The 23,081-nt window shown below is 42.6% G+C and overlaps 1 protein-coding gene across 1 annotated transcript in view; it reads right to left on the reverse strand.

The window, feature by feature from the left end:
• Positions 1 to 8,368: 8,368 nt before the first annotated feature.
• Positions 8,369 to 23,081, reverse strand: part of fbxo10 (F-box protein 10) — a 66,456-nt gene continuing 51,743 nt past the window's right edge. The window contains exons 7-11 of the mRNA XM_067983356.1: positions 20,340 to 20,492; positions 17,639 to 17,914; positions 15,756 to 16,066; positions 12,843 to 13,024; positions 8,369 to 10,021 (exon numbers count right to left, since the gene is read on the reverse strand). Coding sequence (XP_067839457.1) covers positions 9,835 to 10,021; positions 12,843 to 13,024; positions 15,756 to 16,066; positions 17,639 to 17,914; positions 20,340 to 20,492 — 1,109 coding nt within the window. The 3' untranslated portion in view covers positions 8,369 to 9,834. The remainder of the gene's footprint in view (positions 10,022 to 12,842; positions 13,025 to 15,755; positions 16,067 to 17,638; positions 17,915 to 20,339; positions 20,493 to 23,081) is intronic.

Consider the following 23,081-nt stretch of genomic DNA (forward strand, 5'->3'; position numbering starts at 1 on the left):
CAGCATCGTGTCGAGCTCGAAATTCATTGAGGTGGGGGAGTAAGGGGATGAAGCTTAAGGCTTTTGCTGAGGACTGATCATTCGGGGTCAGAGAGGGGAAGGCCAGAGGGGACGGTGAAAACACGACAAAGGGTGAGATTGGAGGGAGGGATGGGGTCAGAGGAAAATGAAGGGGAAGGAGGATCAGGAGGGGTGTTGGTATCTAAGAGTTATTGAAGCTTGTGGTCCTTGACACCTGAAAGGATGGAACTCAACATTGATTTCATTAACTAAGCTGCAAAATTTGCAGATAACACAAAATTTGGAAGGGTAGTGAACAGTGAGGAGGGTAGTGATAGACTTCAAGACAGGCTGGTGGAATGGGCGGACACGTGGCAGATGAAATTTAACACAGAAAAATGCGAAGTGATACATTTCGGTAGGAAGAAACGAGGAGAGGCAATATAAACCAGAGGGCACAATTCTAAAAAGGGTACAGGAACAGAGAGATCTGGGGGTATATGTACACAAATCATTGAAGGTGACAGGATAGGTTGAGAAAGTGGTTAAAAAAGCATACGGAATCCTGGGCTTTATAAATAGACGCACAGAGTACAAAAGCAAGGAAGTCATGAAGAACCTTTATAAAACACTCGTTCGGCCACAGCTGGAGTATTGTGTCCAGTTCTGGGCACCGCACTTTAGGAAAGATGTCAAGGCTTTAGAGAGGGTGCAGAAGAGATTTACTAGAATTATTCCAGGGATGAGGGACTTTAGTTACGTGGATAGACTGGAGAAGCTGGGATTGTTCTCCTTGGAACAGGGAAGGTTGCAAGGAGATTTGATAGAGGTATTCAAAATCATGAAGGGTCTAGACAGAGTAGATAGAGAGAAACTGTTCCCATTGGCGGATGTGTCAAGAACCAGAGGGCATAGATTTAAGGTGATTGGCAAAAGAACTAAAGGTGACATAAGGAGAAACTTTTTCACACAGCGAGTGGTTAGGATCTGTAATGCACTGCCTGAAGGGGTGGTGGAGGCAGATTCAATCATGGCCTTCAAAAGGGAACTGGATAAGTACTTGAAAGTAAAAAATTTGCAGAGCAACGGGGTTAGGGCGGGGGAGTGGGACTAGCTGGATTTCTCTTGCATCGAGCTGGTGCAGACTCGATAGGCCGAATGGCCTCCTTCCGTGCTGTAACCTTTCTATGATTCTATGAACTTCATATCATAACCACTGCTCCCATTTTTTCGAAAAGCAAGTGCTGTTAATGGCTCTGCTGTTGCCATTTACAGCTACTCCAGACCCATCTTTTATTTCTTAACCTGTCCCATTCCCACCTTCCTTGCCTTGCACCATTGTCCCTTTTATCATTTAATCTCTTTTGCCCTCAACTCTTTCACAGACCTTCCCTTTTGTTCTTTCCTCCCCTCCCCTCCCCTTTATCCTGGCTCTGTACTTGCTTAAAAACTTTAACTCTTTAACATCTTCCAGTTCTGACGAAAGGTCTTTGACCTGAAATGTTAACTCTGTTTCTTTCTCCACAGATGCTTCTTCAGTTGCTGACCTTTTCCAGCATTTTCTGATTTTATTTCAGATTTCCAGCATCCGCAGTATTTTGAACATAAGAGATAGGAGCAGGAGTAGGCCATTTGGCCCTTCAAGCCTGCTCCGCCATTCAATGAGATCATGGCTGATCTGATTCTGGCCTCAACTCCACTTTCCCGCCTGTTTCCCATATCCTTTGACTCCCTTGCTGATCAAAAATTTGTCTAACTTAGCCTTGAATGTATTCAATGACTCAGTCTCCACCGCTCTTTGGGGTAAGGAATTCCAAAGGTTCACAACCCTCTGAGAGAAGAAATTTCTCCTCATCTCTGACTTAAATGGGCGACCCCTTATTCTGAGACTATGCCCTCTAGTTCTAGATTCCCCTATGTGGGGAAACATCCTCTTAGCATTTACCCTGTCAAGCCCCCTCAGAATCTTATGTGTTTCAATAAGATCTCCTCTCATTCTTCTAAACTCCAGGGAATATAGGCCCAACCTGCTCAATCTTTCCTCATAAGAAAACCGTTCCATACCCGGAATCAACCTAGTGATCCTTCTCTGAACTGCCTCCAATGCAAGTATATCCTTCCTTAAATAAGGGGACCAAAACTGCACGCAGTACTTCCCTGCTTTTATACTCCACCCCCTTGAAATTTAGGCCAATATTCCATTTGCCTTCCCAATTACCTACTGCACCTGTATACTACCTTTTGGGTTTCATGTACAAAGACACCCAAATCCCTCTGTACCACAACATTCTGTAGTCTTTCTCCATTTATATAATATTTTGCTTTTTTATTCTTCCTATCAAAGTGGATAACTTCACATTTTCCCACATTATATTCCATCTGCCAAATTTTTGCCCACTCGCTTAACCTATCTGTATCCCTTTGCAGACACTTTGTGTCCTCCTCACAACTTACTTTTCCACCTATCTTTGTATCATCAGCAAATTTGGCCACAGTACATTTGCTTCCTTCATCCAAGACATTGATATAGATTGTAAATAGTTGAGGCTCCAGCACTGATCCCTGCGGCACCCCACTAGTTACAGATTGCCATCCTGAAAATGACCCTTTATTCCGACTCTCTTTTCTGTTAGCCAATCCTCTATCCATGCTAATGTATAACCCCCAACACTATGAGCTCTTACCTTGTGCAGTAACCTTTTATGTGGCACCTTATCGAATGCCTTTTGGAAATCCAAATACACTATATCTACTGGTTCCCCTTTATCCACCCTGCTCGTTCATTCCTCAAAGAACTCTACTAAATTTGTCAAACACGATTTCCCTTTCATAAAACCATGTTGACTCTCCTTGATTTTATTTTGAGTCTCTAAATGTCCTTCTACTACTTCCTTAATAATCGATTCTAGCATTTTCCCAATGACATGTTAGGCTAATTGGCCTATAGTTACCTGCTTTCTGTCTCCCTCCTTTCTTAAATAGGGGCATTACATTTGCGGTTTTCCAATCCGCTGGGACCTTTCTAGAATCTAGTGAATTTTGGAAGATTACAACCAATGCATCTACTATCTCTGTAGCCACTTCTTTTAAGAACCTCGGATGTAAGCCATTGGGTCCAGGACTTGTCAGCCTGCAGACCCGTTAGTTTGCCTAGTACTTTTTCTCTAGTGATAGTGATTGTTTTTAGATCCTCCCTCCCCTTTGCCCCTTGATTATCTAATATTATTGATATGCTTTTAGTGTCTTCTACTGTGAAGACAGATACAAAATATCTGTCCATTGCCTCTGCCATTTCCTTGTTTTCCATTATAATTTCCTCAGTCTCATCCTCTAAGGGACCTATACTTACTTTAGCTACTCTCTTCCTTTTTATATACTTGTAAAAGCACTTACTGTTGGTTTTTATATTTCTTACTAGTTTACTCTCATAATCTATTTTCTCCCTCTTTATTACTTTTTTCGTCCTCCTTTGCTGGTTTCTAAAGTTTTCCTAATCTTCGGGCTTACCACTAATCTTTGCCATGTTGAATGCCTTTTCTTTTAACTTGATACCGTCCTTAACTTCCTTAGTTAGGCATGATTGGTGCACCCTTCTTGTGGAGTCTTTCCTCCATACTGGGATATATTTTTGTTGACAGTCATAAAATATCTTTTTAAATGTCTGCCACTGCTTATCCATTGTCATACCTTCTAATCTGTTTTCCCAGTCCACTTTAGCCAACTCTGTCCTCATGCCACTGTAATTGCCCTTATTTAGGTTTAATACAGTAGTTTCAGATCCAAGATCCTCACTCTCAAACTGGATGTGAAATTCTATATTATGATCACTGTTTCCTAAGGGATCCTTTACTTTGAGATCATTAATTAATCCTGTCTCATTACCCATTACCAGATCTAAAATGGCCTGTTCCTTGGTTGGCTCCACAATGTATTGTTCTAACAGTCCCAAATACACTCTGTGAACTCATCCTCAGGGCTACTTTTGCTAATTTGTTTTGTCCAATCTATATGAAAGTTAAAATCGCCCATGATTATTGCACTACCTTTTTTACAAGCCCCCATTATTTCTTGATTTATATTTTGCCCTACAGCGTAGCTGCGGTTAGGGGACCTATATACTGCTCCCGCCAGTGATTTCATTCCCTTGCTATTTCTTACCTCCACCCAAATTGATTCAACATCTTGATCTTCTGAGCCAAGATCATTTCTCACTACTGTACTAATTTCATCCTTTATTAACAGAGCTACACACCATCTTTTCCTTTCTTCCTATCCTTCTGAAATATCACATACTTTTGCTTTTGATTTAGATGTTATAAAGATATGGCCATTCAAGGAGTCCTGTTCCTGTGATATGAATGGCGACAATGGATAGCGAACAGCCCTCCTCATTTTCAATGTCACAGGAACGGGAATTGTGCACTAGCTGCAATCTTCTTACAGACTGCCTCTAACCAAACAATTCTAAATCAAAGGATTGTGTGACAAAGGAAATTACAGGTTTTTTAAGGTTTAGAAAAAAGGGCAATTCAGTAGAATACTTAAGGCAGTTTTTAAAATTGTGTTTAAGTTTGGAAGCTCCCATCCTAGATTCCTGGTATGCATTCATGCAGGCTGAACCTTCCTACACATTTTAGAGAGAGAGAAAAGAGGCAGAGAGTGAGCAACCTCATGCTTTTTGAGGAAAAGCATTGAGACCATCAGGTGCGTTGAGGGGGCACATCAGGGATCAGATGGATGTAGTGAAGTGGGGGGGGAGGCCAGTTTTCACCTTCACTGCCACGGTGATAATCTGGCGGACTGGATCGCCTCCCCACTGTAGAACCCGCCCGATTTCAGTGGGATGAAGATCGGTCAGGTTCTACAACAGGCGAGCAATCTGCTCTGCCAAATTTCTGCCCTGGCAGTGGAGGTTGAAAATTATCCCTGGGGTGCATTATAGGTAACCTGTAGTTCTGACACTGGGTAACAGGAGTGTTCCATTCCTCAATATTGATACCCTCACCTTGATGAATGCTATCTATTGTATTAAATTCAGTACATGGGGCACGTGTTTTATTGAAAACATATTATAAGTACCCGCAGTACCTATTACTCCTGCAGATGGCGCAGTGATAAGTTTTTTCAGTGTTAGAGGTGTCGCACTGTGAGAAACACATTAGCTGCTATTTTATAGTGAGACTATATCATCCTGAGATTGTGTGATCTAGCCACTTGGTTCCCACAAATTACTCAAAATGCTTTCTGAATTTTTTTCTCTAACTGAAATTTCTAATGCCCAAAATAAGAGTTTAAACTAAATTTTAGAAATACATATTTCACAATAACATGATTAAATGTATCCACTGACTTATCTTTTATGTCTCTTAATTAAAGCTTTTACTTGAAGACCTTAGCCTCTCTCAAAAGGCCAGGCTTGGACTTGCTATTTTTGCCCAGAGCTGTGATGCAATGAGCTGAATTTGGACTGTGCATTTCCCAGGATCCATCAGTACAATTCAGTAGGTTTTCTTCAAATAATTTTGAGAAACGAGAAATCACATTTCAAAATCTTTTGTTTTTAACGTGAGGGTGTGTATGAGAGAGAATGAGAAAGTGGGTAGTTCTGATTACACTCCTGTTGTAGCTTTAATTGTGTATTCCAAAACTTGAGTGCATTAAGCTGAGGGGGAAAGAAAGTTGATGTTAGTTTGGTTTTCAAAATAGAATACCAGCCAACTAATTATTCACCCGTGTTTGGTTGATGGTTAGAAAAGGTAACTTAATTCTTTATAACTCTAAGACACAGATCCTAAATTGCTAAAACATGTGAGGCAACGAGGGAGACAGATAGAAAGGCAGACAGATAGCGTCTTTACAGATTCTAATTTGATTCATCAACTGACCCATCGGAATAACTTTTCAGTGTGATTTTAAAAAAAAACATTTAAAAATCTTTTATTTCTGGAGGGAAACATAGATAGAGAATAACATTTTACTGGTAAAAGATTTTAATTTGTTTTCCCATCCAAATTTCTGCCCTGTGCTGCTGAAGAGCCCAACTTTCACTGAGCTGTAATTAATAGTCCCTTCTCATCTTCCACTGCCTTACCCAAGTGACCTTTTGTTAATGGCATGTTAGTGGGTTATTCTACTATGGAAGGCATCATAGCCAAGCCCAATCCCATCCTCATCCTACAAGAATGCCATTGTCTTTGTTTTCGAGAGGAAGAGGGGGGAAGCAGCAGAACGCCAGGTGGGAGGTTTCACCACACGTGGATTGTGCCCACCTGCTGTTACCCTCCCACCAGCAAACACTGGCGGCGCCCCCATTCCACTCACCCGGATTTGCTGCAGGGACTCTGCGTGATCAGGCCCTGATTCAGCAGAGGCAGCAGTAATCCGTCCTTCAAGCCAAACCTTACCATAAGCATGGCCCTGAGTGGCTGTGAAGGTCACCACAGCCCTAACCTGTGCTGCACTGCAGACCTATGGGGAGGATGCCCCGGAGTGCTCAAGAGGGCAAACTCCCCTCACTCAGCTTGTATATGATGCCCACATTGTCACTCAGACTCTATTGTGCTCCCATATTGGGTATCTTTTAACTTCATTTTACCCATCCACCACCCTAAACATTCACTCCCTTCACCACCGGGGCACAGTGGCTGCAGTGTGTACCATCCACAGGATGCACTGCAGCAACTCGCCAAGGCTTCTTCGACAGCACCTCCCAAACCCGTGACCTCTACCACCTAGAAGGACAAGGGCAGCAGGCACATGGGAACACCATCACCTGCACGTTCCCCTCCAAGTCACACACCATCCCGACTTGGAAATGTATCACCGTTCCTTCATCGTTGCTAGGTCAAAATCCTGGAACTCCCTAACAGCACTGTGGGAGAACCTTCACCACACGGACTGCAGTGGTTCAAGAAGGCGGCTCACCACCACCTTTTTAAGGGCAATTAGGAATGAGCAATAAATGCTGGCCTTGCCAGCGACGCCCACATCCCATGAACGAATTTTTAAAAAACCTGCCTTTTATCTACGTTGGCAGGTGCCATCTTTTGGATGAGATTTTAAACAGAGGCTCCATCTGCCTGTTCAGGTGCATTCTATAGGCTGTAACAATTTTAGCTAGCCTTACCTTTAAATGGCTGCATCCCTTTAAATTTCATTACCATTTTTCAGTTCCTCCATCCCACATTGGGTTAGCTCTCTGCACAATGCCAAAGCTGCAAATAATTACCAGATCAAGGACAATTGCATGCAGTCAGCACACCACAGAATTCCCTGGGCAGAGGAAAATTTCCCTCAGTCTTCTGAAGTGAAGTTTGTGTTTGGAAGCGATGCAGAAATGTCCCTTTGGTAGGATTAATAAAAGAGTTCTAACCTTCATTCTTTTGTTGCTAAAAGACAGGCATTGACCCATCTTTTTGCTAAGATGCTTTCTTTGGTTGAAGGGACTGAAGAGGACCAACCTAAAGTACAGTGCAAGAACTTGCCTTTATATAGCACCTTTCACAACCTCAGGACAAAGTGCATCACAGCCAATGAATTACTTTTTTTGAAATGTAGTCACTGTAATCTAGGTAGACAAAGCAGCCAATTTGTGCACAGCAAGATCCCACAAACAGCAATGAAAGAAATGACCAGATAATCTGTTTTAATGATGTTTGAGGGATAAATATTGGCCAGGACACCAGGAGAACTCCTCTTGAAAAGTGCCACAGAATCTTTTACATCCACCTGCGATAAACAAAGGGCACATGGAGGCTCTGAGTTACAGATTGCAGGTATTTCCAATTGCATTTAATTTCTTACTCATGGAGTGCAGTGCATCCTTTCAAATGAAGAATATCAACTACCACACATGCAGAGGAGGCAATCTACAGTTACTATTTCTGACGCTAAGTCTTGATGGAATCATTAATATGGAGAAAGGTTCAATACACCTGATGTAACTGCTCATATCAAATATTTACTTGTTTTTTTGGCTCAGTCGTTAGTACTTTCTCCTCTTGGTGGGTTCAAGCTGTAGTCCAGAGATTTGAGCCCATAATCTATGTTGGCAGGTGCCATCTTTTGGATGAGATTTTAAACTGAGGCTCCATCTGCCTGTTCAGTTGCATGTAACTGATCCCATGGCACTATATGAACAAGAGCAGGGGAGTTCTCCCACAATCCTGGCCAACATTCATCCCGCAAGCCTACACTTTAAAAAGTAATTAATTGGCTGTGAATTTTCAGATGTCCTGGGGATGGGATAAGATGCTATAAAAATGCAAGTTCCTTTTTTTTGCATTGAAACACAAGATGGTTCCATATCCTACAGTCCAAATAGAACCAATTTGTAAACGTAAAATCAGAGGCTTCATGGGTGACAGGATTAGAAAAAGAATATTTATTTTTCATTACAAGCCAACAGGAAAAAAGGTAATGAATAGCTGTGGTATTTTAATAGTAACCTGCCTATCTACAGGAAGGCTCAGGAAAATTACTAAATGGTAATATAGAACCTAGGAATTGAAAACTTAATCCAAGTATAGCCAAGTTTAAAAGAGAATGATTGGATCAACAATGAATGGAACTCCAAAATTTAAACCAAAATTTGAGACTTGTATGCAGGTGCAATTCAGTTTTGGTTGGGACGCAAAACGGACAGTAGTTGATCGGTCACCCATTATACTCCCCGGCCGATCTTCAACCCTCTTGATTTTCCTTAAATCGGACTGAGTGTATAACAAGCAACTGATCCGCTAGCACCTGTTTTGTGCCCCCGTTGAGGTTGAATTTTACTCCTTATGGGTCACATGGCAATACTGAGATAAGTCCTTCGGCCCATAGAAAACTATAGCCCCCACTGAGAGCTTGAATGTGAATGGATTAAGAGCATGGGTGGGGGGTGGGGGGAAGACTGTCTTATATGTGGCTAAATCATACAAGAGTTCTTTATAAACAGCTTCAGCACATCGCTCACAGAAATCACTAAACATTTTCATATACCTGGGTAGACCCAGGACACACCACAGTTTGAGCTCCACTATTAGCAAAGTGACCAGCATCGTGGAGCTTAACCTCTAAACTAGACCCCTGCCAGGGAGCTGATTTCACATCAGCATTGCTTCTTCTGTATAGCGCTGAGATCAGATAACAGTACAGTCTAGGGATCAAACCCAAGACCTTCCCACATCATGAGATTCAGGGGAACTGTACAATGTTAAAAGCCTTTTTTTAAAAAAAAATTTTGTCCATCTAGGCACATACAGCAGGGTCTAGTGTAACCAAGATCTCAAACCTTCTTTTGCTCAAAAATAATAAAACTTTAGGAATAGTTCAGTACTATTTCACAAAGAAAATTAAAAAGTTTGGTTAACACAAAATGAAATATTCTGCAGGTTCTCAAATCTCTAGAATTCCATTCATAACCATTGTCGGTTGAAACTTTAGGGGAGATGTCACAGGTTAGGAAACATTCAGGTTCGGAAAGTTGCAAAGACACAAAGGGTAGAAGAGTTGGCCTTGTTGCCTACTGGCCTTGAGTCAAAGTACGTGGATAAGATTGGCAGCTGTTAATAATGCAGACTGAGGTTTGAAACCAGGAATTTTAATAAGCAAGCTTAAGCTTCTATTAGAGGGTTGCACCATGTTATTAAACTCCAAATGGAGGTTAAAGTCAACAGTCATGCTGTTCATTCAATTAGATTATGTCCAAGATAACCTGTAAAGCAGTGAGTTAACAAAAGGCGTGCCCCCAAGATTCTTGTCCATTACTGAAAACACATTTGATACACAAACTGAGGCATTAAATCTTTTTTCTGTGGCACGTTCTGTACCAATGTTGATTTTCATTCATTAAAGAATGGAACAGAAAATGCTTCCGTTGTCATGGCAGCCCCCTTCGACCCTTGCAGCTATTCGGGTTGTCATGGATGCAACTCTTCGCCTGTTCTGGACCGTGGAGGTAACTCGATTTGATCCATCGATAAGTGGCCTCGCTGGAGGGTTGTCCAGTTTCCATGCTACGCCAGATCTGCAAGAACTAACGAGAAATGTTCTATTAGGGACAAAAGATGACGAATGTTGTTTGCAGATCTCGCTTGTCATAACACAAGGAGTGGTGTTCAACCCACAGGCAGATACAATGAGACAACTAGTCTTCAGTTTATTCCTGTAGAGAAAGCTGAATGTTGGACCTTATTCATCCCTAAGGATGACTTTGAGAATCTATCATTTCCTGTTTGCTGAAATGATGCTGTATTGTAGAAGGACCGAACACTGACCTGTACTAAACACAATAGGAATGGCGTGTATAGCATCTATAAACAAAGGCAGGTTTTATAGATGGTGCAAAAAAGTTACCGAAACCACCAAAGTATTAACAGTCCTGTCCTGCTGCAGTTTGCCATCAAAATTTAAATATAACCACATCTGTAGGTTTGGAGCCCACCATGGATATTCAGTCCGCTTACAGCTTGTCAAGTGTGCCGGCTTTATCAGTTTGCGCCTGGTTACGGTAAAATTACCTCATATACTTAATCTCCTCTAAGTGGTGTCATGTTATAGTTTGTGATCCATTGTTGACCTATAATCGCAAATTATGTAGATCACTTTTACATTCATTTTTATCATAAACATATATAATGAAGGAGGGTATTTATCGGAGCAATTAAGCTTGCCTGCTACCTTGGCTGAGATCAAATTCATATAAACCATCCAAGAAGCAAGATGATAAAAGGTTATATACTTCCCACGCTCATAAGCGCGAGGAATAATGTCAAGACCAGATTAAGAGCATTACAATGTTGTGCCACAAGGCGTGGCAGAGTTAGCAATACCAATGGAAAAAGTATTAGATACTCACGACTTGCCATGACAAGTGTTCCAAGTTCCAGGACTGCATATAAACTGTCCAATGTGTATTGCGGGCAAATCATGTTAGCACCAAAGCGCCAGCTGTTAGCGATGGGGACTGTATACAGACTGCATGTAGTCTGCACTTTGGTGTCACAACAGTGGACATTAATTCTGAGTGTACATCTTGTTTAATATCCTCTACTAGTGGATAATATGAGTTGTGGGAGCTCATAAAACCCTCCCACTGTATAGTACTAACTACCCTAACGGCCGGTATAAAAATGGTTACAGCCATGAAGGGGCGTTCACGTCGTGGCCTGTCAGACTGTTAATCAGCCTGTGAATCCTTCCACTACTTCACACTATTGTCCAAGGGAAGATTGTGAAGATATGAAAACAGCAAAGTAGATCATAAACTTTTCACTGAAAGCAGAATTGCATTGATACAGACTCAGATGAGTCTCTTTATTTCCCACTTTTACAAAAAGCATAATAACCACAGTACTAAAGAATAGCAGGTAAATGCCATTTCCAGTCCTTAAACTTCTGAATGAAACTTATGGACATCATCTAAACAAAATATCTCAACAGCACAAAGTTAGCTTGTACTCTGGCCTTCAAATCCTGTCTGGATGACATTTTCCTGAACTTACACAATCATATGCAATACGTTTAGTTAAAATGAGAAGAGCGTAATTTGAACAAAGGAACCTTGGGGAGGGAAGCCAATAGTTTCGGAATGAGGTTGCCAGTCAGGGTCAGGTGGGGCCTGTGCTACAAGGACATCAAAAGTAAATGGAGTAAATGATTGCGCTTTAGAGATTCACTCTCTGCTCAGGATGAAATCACTTCTTTCATATTTCCTTTGTTTAGCTTATATATCTTGTGGCACTGCAGCTGGTTCTCTAAAGGTAAATTCACCAACTCTGCACTGCTGGCAGGGTACTAGGCTCGAAAGGAGTGTGGGTCAGAGAACTGATGCCACAATGTTCTAGCCTCACAGCTCAGCTGCTGGGGAGCTGCCACATGTTTCCTGGCTCTGATATTCCAGAGCTCCTAAAACTCGAGCAGGGCTGCCACCTCACGTGATTAAGTTCTATTTCCATCTTTACCATAGTCATTTATGAGCTATGGAGGACTTAGAGTGAATGGCAAAAAACATCCTTCAAAGTCCGACAAAGGAAATATGATTTGACTGACACAGTCTGATATTCAGGTGGATGTAAAAGATCCCACGGCACTATTTGAAGAAGAGCAGTAGAGTTCTCCCGGTGTCTTGGCCAATATTTATCCCTCAACCAACACCACCAAAAACAGATTATCTGGTCATTTATCATTGTTATTTGTGGGATCTTGCTGTGCGCAAATTGGCTGCCACGTTTCCCTACATTACAACACTGACTACACTTCAAAAGTGCTCCATTGGCTGTAGAGCACTTTGGCATGTCCTGAGGTTATGGGGTGCTATATAAATGCAAATTCTTCCTTTAAAATCAGAGGGCCCACCACAATCATCTCCTTGGCACTCGATGGGCTGCCCACATCTCAAGAACTGCTGAAGGTCACTGCAGGTGCTGTTACAAGGCGGCAGTTTTTTTATTACTTTAATTTTAAGAGGTATTCACAAAGTCAAAAGCAAGCAAGTTAATAGGATTGATGAATGGTTCATTTCACATGTATCACAGTCGTATGATAGAGATTATCTGCGTTTTTAAAAAAAATAGAGCTGAAATTCACGGGTTGGGGGAGTGGAATTCCGCTATGGGTCCCGCACACCCCCACCCCCCACCAAACAGAAGCCATGAGATGGAAGGTCTTAACCACTCCATCCCATCCTGTCCTTGAGAAGGTTGTGGGGGGGGTGGGGGGAAGAGAAGGGAAAAAGAGAGAAAATAAGCAGGTGGGGGAAATTACAGCGCAGCAGGAGGCCATTTGGCCCATTATGTCTGTGCCTAAGGGAAATTTTTAAAAAATCTATTATTAATAGCTTACAAACAAGAACTTACTTTTTGCTGCAGGCTAAAATTTCATTGCTCTGGACAGTACAATTTTCTGGGTTTTCCGTTTTCTCTAAAATGGTCTTCCCTATTTTTCCTCTGAAAATTTGATTTTCTTGCACTGCTCCCTTAGCTTGGTCCAAAATTGCAATCCCATAGTCATGGAGAGATTGGATTCTGTTCTTTGTCACCTGAAGCAAAGCACATCAAAGTGTTATCTCACAGACCGTCCCTATCTCTAATGAACCGTTCTCTCCCCTACCCCACTGGAATGTTGGGATATATTTACAAAGTTTCCCTGATAAACCGTTACACCTCTTAAATCGAAGCTGCTTAATTCAAATTATCTGCTAAATCGATTTATGTTCATTCAAACAGAAATCGAGCAAGAAAAATACCTTTGCGCTTTTTTTTTCAATTTCTTAATTCAAACTAATGGATAAATCAATTTTTTTTCAAACCAAAAGCAACTTTGAATTAATAATTGTTGGCTGTAATGTCAGATGGAATACTTGAGAGGATTGTGGGAAATGAAAATCTGGAGTTCGTGTATATATGTAGCAACCAAGGGATCGGCTCCGAGTTAGAAGGTCATGGGTTCAAGCCCCACTCCAGAGACTTGAGCACATAATCCAGGCTGACATTTCAATACAGTACTGAGGGAGTGCTGCATTGTCGGAGGTGCCGTCTTTTGGATGAGACGTTAAACATCCAAACTCACCCACCCTGAGGGAAAAGAACCCACACCAAACACTCAGTTGCTGCAGCCGCAATCAAAAATCAACAACTTACACTTTAAGCTGCTGCTGCCCTTCAAAATCTGGCAGCGGCTTTCAAAATCCTTTCTTCCCTTCCCTCTGCGCTACTTGTACACTGCCCATCTCCAGGTGGGAGTCACACCCAGTGCATAGATGGAAATTGCCAGAACCCCAAAACGCAGGTGGGTGTAAGAATGTTTCATTCATACACCCCACCCGATAGATGTTTGGAGGTGCCGTCTTTTGGATGAGTCTGTCCTCTCAGGTGGACGTAAAAGATCCCATGGCAATATCCAAAGAAGAGCAGGGGAGTTCTCCTGGCGTCCTGGCCAATATTTATCCCTCAACCAACATCACTAAAACAGATTATCTGGTCATCTGTTTCATTGCTGTTTGTGGGATGTGGCGGCCATGTTTTCCCACATTCAGAAAAGTACTTAATTAGCTGTGAAGCGTTTTTGAACATCCTGAGGTTGTGAAAGGTGCTATATAAATGCAAGTCTCTTCTTCCTTTCTAACTCCAAATCATTAAATCAACAGGTTTCTGACACAAATATATAAAAAAAACTTTTGGCAAGAAAAAGCCTTGATCTCAGTTTACTGCAGTTATAAAAAGTAGATGACTATTCCCAGAAAGATGGTTTTATTTATCCCGAGGTTCTAGGTTTGATGATGTTGCAAGCGTAGAGGTTCGGCAACATCCTCATGACATACAAGCGACACTTTTCAAACCATCAAACAGGCAGGAACACATCGGAAAATGTGAGACACAAAGCTCCATGGCAATTGACTCAGAAGGACAGCCTCCAACTGGATCTCCTAGTAACAGCTCAGATCGCAGATGAACAAATCATTAAACTTAGTCTGTCCTGCAGAAATGTTTGGGTTCAACCCTGAGAACACTCAGCAGGTGAATAAGGCCTGTTTGTTTCTGTCTCTACTTCTACTTCAGAAATCAGATATTCCACCACCTCCAAAAATCTATCGGGTGGGGTGTATGAATGAAACATTCTTACACCCACCTGCGTTTTGGGGTTCTGGCAATTTCCATCTATGCACTGGGTGTGACTCCCACCTGGAGATGGGCAGTGTACAAGTAGCGCAGAGGGAAGGGAAGAAAGGATTTTGAAAGCCGCTGCCAGATTTTGAAGGGCAGCAGCAGCTTAAAGTGTAAGTTGTTGATTTTTGATTGCGGCTGCAGCAACTGAGTGTTTGGTGTGGGTTCTTTTCCCTCAGGGTGGGTGAGTTTGGCAGGAGGTGGCAGATGCAGTCATTCCAAAGCAGCGCTGTACAGAGAAGCTGGACTCCATGCAGAATAAAAATTCAACAACCATATCGGAAGTGGATGCTATTCAACATCCTTATACAATGACTGTGCAGCGCTGTTCTCTGGTACCCATACATTCCCTAACTAAATGTTTAGCCTCCTGTGAATGGTTAGTATACAACATTCAGCACTTTCCCCTAATCTCACTTTTCTAGCAGTATCTGCAAATGTCAGCCTTGGCTCAATGGTAACACTCTTGCCTCTGAGCCAGTGGGCATGGGTTCAAGCCCGACTCGAGGACTGCAGACCATAATCTAGGCTGACACTTTAGTGCAGTACTGCGGGAGTGCTGCACTGTCGGAGGTGCCGTCTTTCGGATGAAACGCTAAACCGAGGCCCCGTCTGCCCTTTCAGTCGAATGTAAAAGATCCGATGGCACTATTCGAAGAGGAGCTGAGGAGTTCTCCTGGTGTCCTGGCCGACATCTATTAACCATCATCACTAAAAACAAATTATCTGGTCATTGTTGTTTGTGGGACCTTGTGTGTAAAATGGCTGCTGCCTTTACCTACAAAACAACAGTGATTACACTTGAAAAGTAATTAATTAGCCCCGATTTTAACTGGGGACCAGAGTTTTGGTGTCAGTACATAACTCACCTACTGCAGTAATAACGAGGCCCGGGGTTTTTTTTTAAAACATTGACATGTAATGCAGCCAAAGTAAGCAGCATGGAAAGATGGAGGCACATTCTGGGTTACACTCTAGACAAAAAAATACTCCAACTGTATGTTCATTAAAAATAATGGCCTGGTCCTGAACGGTCACTAAGGATAGTATAAGTATTAAAATTCTGATGGATGACACACTGCATTCACAAAAGGCTGGAGAACCCACCTTCATGTCTGCATTCTCGAGTAGCTGTAGGCCACACCCATGGTTTCCTAGGATGTCATTCTCCAAGACAGTCCCTTCTCCCTTTGAGGTGATACCATGGCTGCTGTTGTCATAGATACCATTGCCCCGAAGTTCAACTTTGCATCCTGCTTCTACGAGAACACCACCTACACTGTTGCAGGTGATGCTGTTGTTTGTGATGTGGGTGAATTGACTGCTCTGATAAACTGCAATCCCATTGTCATGGTTGGCATGGACTGCGTTAGCTGTTATTTTGAGTGTCTCACTGCTTTTTATGTAGAGTCCAGCAGCTGATAAGAAAAAATTAGAGGAAAAAGAAAGGATGTCAGTCAGCACATGAAGCTACAGTAGTGATAAATGCACAGGCTGGAACAGTAAAGAATAACTGGGTGTGCAAATAATAAGCTCTTTCTATAACCAACCTGATGGCATTAAAGCTGAAGTTCTATCTAAATGCTCTGATAATTCCAATTACACCATGGTGGGAGCACCATCACCACAACGACTGCAGCGGTTCAAGAAGGCCCACCACCACCTTCTCAGGGCAACTAGGGATGGGCAATAAATGTGGTCTTTCCAGCATCACCCACATAGGAACAGGAGAAGGCCATACAGCCCCTCGAGTCTGTTCTGCCATTTAATTAGATCATGGCTGATCTGTACCTCAACTCTATTTAGTCGCCGTTGATCTATAATCCCTTGATACCCTTACCAAACAAAATTCCATCGACCTCAGTCTTAAAAATTTCAATTGACCCAGTATCCACAGCCTTTCGGGAGGGAGACTTCCAGATTTCCACTACTCTTAGCGTGAAGAAGTGCATCCCAAAAACAAAAAAATAGACAGTACATCATACTATCGGTGCACGTTAATGCAACAATAATGCACTTGGCCTTCAAAGCAGGTTACTCAAAAGGTGACAGCCCAGACAACAATCCATAGTCAACCATTCAGATCCACTATACTGGACACCATATCAACAGTATCTTGAAAGCCTTTCAGTGGGTACCACTTTATATATAGTTAAGCATTTACTGGATTTAAATTGCTTTGCTTCTGTTCAAGACATAGCACAGTTCATGCTTACCAACAGGTGAATTACTTTGTTGGAGACAACACACTGCATTTGAGGTTTAATGGAGGTCTTGCAGGCTGCCAATCAAACTCTAAGAGGGCATTCCGCCAATAATGTGCCATAACTTTTTCAACCTCGATTACTAAAACGATGGCGGAGACAGGATGAGCAAGAAGTCAGTTCTATAGTATCTATGAGTCAGTGCTGAGATGATGGGAAGCCACTTGACACCCTATGAACCATCAACTATGCCATGAAAGACACATTTAGCAGATTGCTTAAAATATTCAAGTTAATACCTTTTCTGGAACAATTAATACCACAAGAGATAAACACCTTAATGCTCCTCGTGGGCCATAGTTCCATGGAAAGATTCTAAGGAGTTGTAGATATAAAGCAGTAAGATAAGAACATACACAAAGAAGAAACCGTTGAGCATCCAGAAGGGAGATGTTGAGATGGTAAAGACACAAACCTTTTGGGGAGCCCTTAAAGAAGTGCCAAAGATGAAAGATCCAATAGCACTGTCGAACACACCCTGTACTCCGAGATAAGAGGCAGGGGCAGATACAATCCTACAAGGGATGCATTGAGACAACATGAATAAGTGGCAAGATGAGCAATCAGATTGAGGATTAGAGCAGAGCATTAGGTGAAACTCAATAGGTTAATTTGTGACCATTAGGATGTCTGAAGACGTTTTATACTCAACCTTTGAAACCAATTGGCCACACTTCTCCGACAAGCTACTTACACAAATTGCTATAACTTTGATCGTCCACTTACCGCCGTTGTGATTGATGTTGTTAAACTCAATCAGTGCCACGGTAATTGGCTTGTGCGACGTGCATCTCTCCTCATCACTGTCAAAGTCATTTTCCCAATTGACGATCTCCCCTTCATCATTGAAGTTCTCGTTGCCTCCTTGGTTGTTGAGGTAGTCGTTTGCATCATCTTTACGACAGAAGACAGCCACTCCATAGATATTGTTGCGGCTGATCTGGTTGTTGGCGATGTGGGGGAGGCTAGAGGACATGACCCACACACCACAGCCCTTGTTACCTGCACAGACATTTATGAATGAAATTAAATTCTTAATCGGGATTCACAAAACATAGAGAACGGCTTTATTCAAGATGCTTTCGTCCTTTTTGATTTTTTTGCTCTTTTCTCTCTGTCTCTATGGAAGTGTCATTGAGGGGAGATTTTACCCCTACCTACCCATTGTATGTAAAGTAAGCAAGTAAAGCATCACCTTTACAGGGCGATTGAAGTCTGGCTGAATGAGAGGATGTTAATGAGACTAACACAGGATGAACCTTAAGGATAGACTGTTAATATGATGCACTAAAACCACTGATTATTCAGAGTTTTCAAATATCAGCCTCTTTACAGGAAACTGAAGGGATGAACACAAGTCTCCAAGGAACTCCCTCTACTGCAATGGCACATCAAGTTATAGAATAAAACAGACATATTAGCATGCATGATTTTCAATAGTGGAAAAGACTGAAGGGAATCCAATTCTAATGTCCCTTTAAAGCCTCATTCATTTTATAAACAAACCTTAAGGCAAAAAAGCAGCATCTGTTCAATAAAGTGCCAGTGTTCCCTGATCAAAAGAAATTAGACATAGGTGCTCAAATGTGTTAAGATTTCATTCACTATGATTATAAGCTCCAAGCGTAAAAGCTCTGCTAATCACCACGGTTAATTTCCTACTCTGACCTTGTCAAGGCTGTGAGGGAGGTTGTTAAAAGAACAGACTAATTTGGAAACCATGCAAATTAAATCAGCGAGGCTGACTGCACTGCATTCTCATCACGGCTGTGGAATTCGCAGTGCAATTTGGATTGATCACAGTGGGGCTGTTTACATGAAGTCATTGTGAATTAATGACACATTTGTCGAACATTCAGCAGTCCTATGCATTACAGCAGCGCAATGGCAGAAGATGATGTGATTAAGACCACGAGGGTCTGTCAACAAGTTCCCATCTGTCAATAAACAAGTCATTAATTTGTCAAGAGAAGTAAACAAGGCAAGTTGCTTTTGAACCAGCTTCTAGTGTTCACAAGATAAAACAGATGAGAAAGGCTTCTTGCCCCATCTTAGAGCAACTGCCTAGAAAGCCTGTCATAGAATTTTACAGCACAGAAGGAAACCATTCGGCCCATCGAGCCTGTGCCGGCTCTTTGAAAAAGCTATCCAATTAGTCCCACTCCCCCTGCTCTTCCCCATAGCCTTGCAAATGTTTCCTTTTCAAGTATATATTCAATTCCCTTTTTCCCCTCCCCACCATGACATCCAATTGTTTCTTAAATGATCCCAGGGTTTTCATCTTCATTACTCTACCTGTGAGTCATTCCAAGTGTTGATCACTCACTGTGTGAAGAACCATCTGACATCAGTTCTAAATTTGTCTTTACCTGTGTCCTATTTTCCTACTCGCATTATTCAGTTTGGAGCATTTCTCAAATCTACCTTTTCCATGCTGTTTATTATCTTGTGCAGCTCTATAAGGTCACCTCTCAGACACCTCCTTTCCGGGCTGAGAAGCCAAGGTTTCTCCAGTCTTTCCCCATAACCCACACCATGGACGGTGGAGGATTAGCCTCGCGGCTCTTCTCTGCACTGCCTCCAGCAGTTGAACATCTGTCTTGTGTCTCAGTGACCAGAACTGGACACAGTGCTCAAGGCGTGGTTTGTACAGTTTGATCATTACCTCCTCTGACTTGTACTCTACTGTTCTGGCAATGTAGTTCAACATCCTATTGGCTCTGTTGATTGCTGCTCAGCACTGGTTGGACATGTTGAATGCTGAGTTTACTAAGACCTCTAGATCTCTTTCAACTTAGCTACTTCAACACCATTCATTACTTGAGAGTGGCCCAAGGGCTCACCATCCTACAGTAAAATACCTAGAAACTGCTCTGTACCTTCCTCTGATAATATGGATGCAGATGGGAATTCAGTGGAGTGGGGTGGGGGGGGGGGGCGGGGAAGGACGGCAGGGGTGGGAGGGTGGGGCATTATAGGAGTGTGAAGCTGCATTCTACTACTCCAGGATGGTATGCCCCCAATAGAGGTTTAACAAATCAAAACACAAGAGAAACCATTGTGTTTTGCAAAATGGCTGTTTCAACAGCAATCTGTCCAACTGAAAGGGGTACACGGGCAAGGAAGGAAGAGGCAATTCGAATGGGAGGAGGCGCATGTGGAGTATAAACGCTGGCATAGACCAGTTGGGCTAATGACCTATTTCTGTGCTATAGATTATATGTAATTTTGCCTTCTGTAAACCCCTGTCAACATAAAGGGGATCTTTACCACATAATCAATCGCACAGGACATCTTAATTCAATATACTTAACTAACCTGTACTCAGAACAGTGTAGTTAGCAAGCACAAAGCTACTTTGAGGTTTGATTGCATAGGACACAGAAACTTAAAGATGAGCTGAAACATAACCTACCACACTCCTTACCATATATGGTGTTCCCTTCTATCAACCCTTTCCCTCGCTCGCCCACGACAACTCCATCCGAGTAACCATAGCAGATAAGATTGTTTCTCAAAATAGGGTCCCCTCCTCGCCGAATATCCGCACCTCCCCAATGATTTTCACGTATAATATTTTCTAAAATTGAAATGTAATATATGTAATTACAATGACATTCACAAGACTACCAGAAATGATAAACCAAATTAAATGTTGGAGAAGAACTTAGCTGTGCCTCACCAAATGACTGAAGTCATTGGATATTTGGTGGAAACCCTAGAGAAATGGCCGTGTTTAGCCATTTGCGCTCTATCTCCAGCAGGGGGGGGGGGGAGGGTTGAACTCGGCAGAAATTCCAGGCTAATCTGCAAAGTGAGCTGCATATTAAACTACGTTAGGGACGGGACAGTGATCGAGGTGCGTACCTGCCCGTACAACACTGCACTGTTGTCATTTTAAACATCCACGACCATCTCGGTAGCTTTCAATCGTCTCCTCTTTTCTCCACTCTGCCCCCCTCCTCTTCTGAAGGCTGTGAACACCACTCAGACATGCTGCCACGAGCTGCAGGCACCCCCCCCCTCCCTCTACCAACCAAAAGTAGAAATTCTTCATTTGTAGATCTCGACAGTGAATGTCGTCAGCTTATCTGACAGTAAGGGGCATCACAGCTGAGCCCAAACCTGCCCTCACCCAACACCCACACCTTTACACTTTTCCAGCAGCAGTACTGGACAGGGAACAGCTGCAGACTATGATCCCGCCCCCACTCTACCCAAGGGTAGATCAGCTATGTCAGCACAGACCTGGGATTGTCCCAATCTGTGTGGCTCAGTTTCACACCAGGCACGGGCATTCACTCAAATATTGGTAAAACCTTATACCACAATTTAAAGTGAAATATTCACTGGCGACAAGTTTTACTCGTGGAGGGTCTTGTTTTGTCTTAAAAACAGTAACAAAGGCTTGTTTTCTCAATGGATCAGAATAAGGAAAACAACTGACGTTCCCCCCGCTACTGAGTTAGTGAACAAGATGAGACAGACAGCTCCAGGTTACTTTTTCACTTCATCCCTTGAATAATTTGTGGATCACTTAATTAATGGTCCTGCAGTAACCACCACATCAAGACAGTATACGTCCAGCATTCTGTGAGCTCTAATTATTTCTGTACTTCTGCTAACAGTTCTAAGAACTCCAATTATTTCTGTACTTCCATTAACGGAAGAGCTCCAATCTCCAACTATTTGATCAAACCATGGACACAATCTAGGAGGAACATGCACGCAAGTGCAGGAGTCCCCTGGAGTGCGGCACTCACAAACCAATATTCAGTGTTGAATACCAGTGAGAGTGTTGACACCTCAGGGGAGTGGAGTCAGGAGCAAATCCACAGCACCGTGGGAGACTCAGCTGCACAGTGGGCAATTGTTATAGGGGATTCGATAGTCGGGGGAATAGACAGGCGTTTCTGCAACCGCTGACTTGAGTCCCGCATGGTGTGTTGCCTCTCTGGTGCCAGGGTAAAGACCATCACTGAGAGTGTGCAGAACAGTTTGGGGCGGGGGGGGAGGGGGGGAAAAGAGAGGGGAACAGCCAGAAGTTGTGGTCCATGTGGAAACCAATGGCATAGGAAGGAAAAGGGTCAGAGTTTTAAGAACTAGGGAGGAAGTTAAAAAGCAGGACTTCAAAGGTAGTAATCGCTGGATTACTCCCAGTGCCACATGCTAGTGAATACAGGAATAGTAGGATAAAACAGATAAATCCATGGCTGGAGCAATGGTGCAGGAGGGAGGGCTTCAGATTCCTGGGGCATTGGGACCAGTTCTAGGGCAGGAGGGATCTGTCCAAGATGGACAGGTTGCACCTCAACAGAGCTGGGACCAATGTCCTCATGGGGAGGTTAACTAGCACTGTGGGGAAAGGTTTAAACTAATTTGGCAGGGGGATGGCCACCAGGATGAAACATTAGAGAGAAGAAACAAGATGCACAGAGGACTGGGAGGGACAAGTAGCACTAGAGTAAAGAGTAGTTCAAAAATAGGAGGGATCAGATGGGGGACAAATGCGAGGCAATCTAAGATGAGATTGGAGTATATATGCGTAAATGCACGTAGCGTGGTAAATAAGGTTGGTGAGCTGCAGGCTCAAGTCGCCACAAGGGACTATAATATAGTGGCAATAATAGAGATCTGGGTCAAAGAAGTGGAGGATTGGGAACTTAATATTTCTGACTATAAGGTATTCAGGAAAGATAGGGAAGGAAAGAAAGTGGGGGGAGGAGGGAAGGTGGCAGTATTGAACGAAGAAACTATTATAGCACCGGAAAGGGATGATGTAGTTTTGGGGTCAAAGATAGAATCTATTTGGTTAGAATTAAAGAATAATAGAGGAGCTATTACGCTACTGGGTGTATATTATAAGCCACTAAATAGGGGTAAGGAGATAGAGGAGAACATTTGTAGGCAAATTACAGAAAGATGCAAGAACTATAGAGTAGTGATAATGGGGCACTTCAATTATCCCAATTTAGACTGAGATAATAACAGCATAAAGGGCAAAGAGGGGGAGGAATTCCTGAAATGTGTACAAGAGAACTTTCTGGAACAGTGTGTTTCCAGCCCAACCAGGAAGGAAACAGTGCTGGATCTAGGTCTGGGGAATGAAATGGGGGAGGTGTAGCATGTTTCAGTGGGAGAGCATTTGGAGAACAGTAATCATAATATT

Source organism: Heptranchias perlo, chromosome 4 (genome assembly GCF_035084215.1).
Source record: "Heptranchias perlo isolate sHepPer1 chromosome 4, sHepPer1.hap1, whole genome shotgun sequence".
NCBI classification, from domain to species: Eukaryota; Metazoa; Chordata; class Chondrichthyes; order Hexanchiformes; family Hexanchidae; genus Heptranchias; species Heptranchias perlo.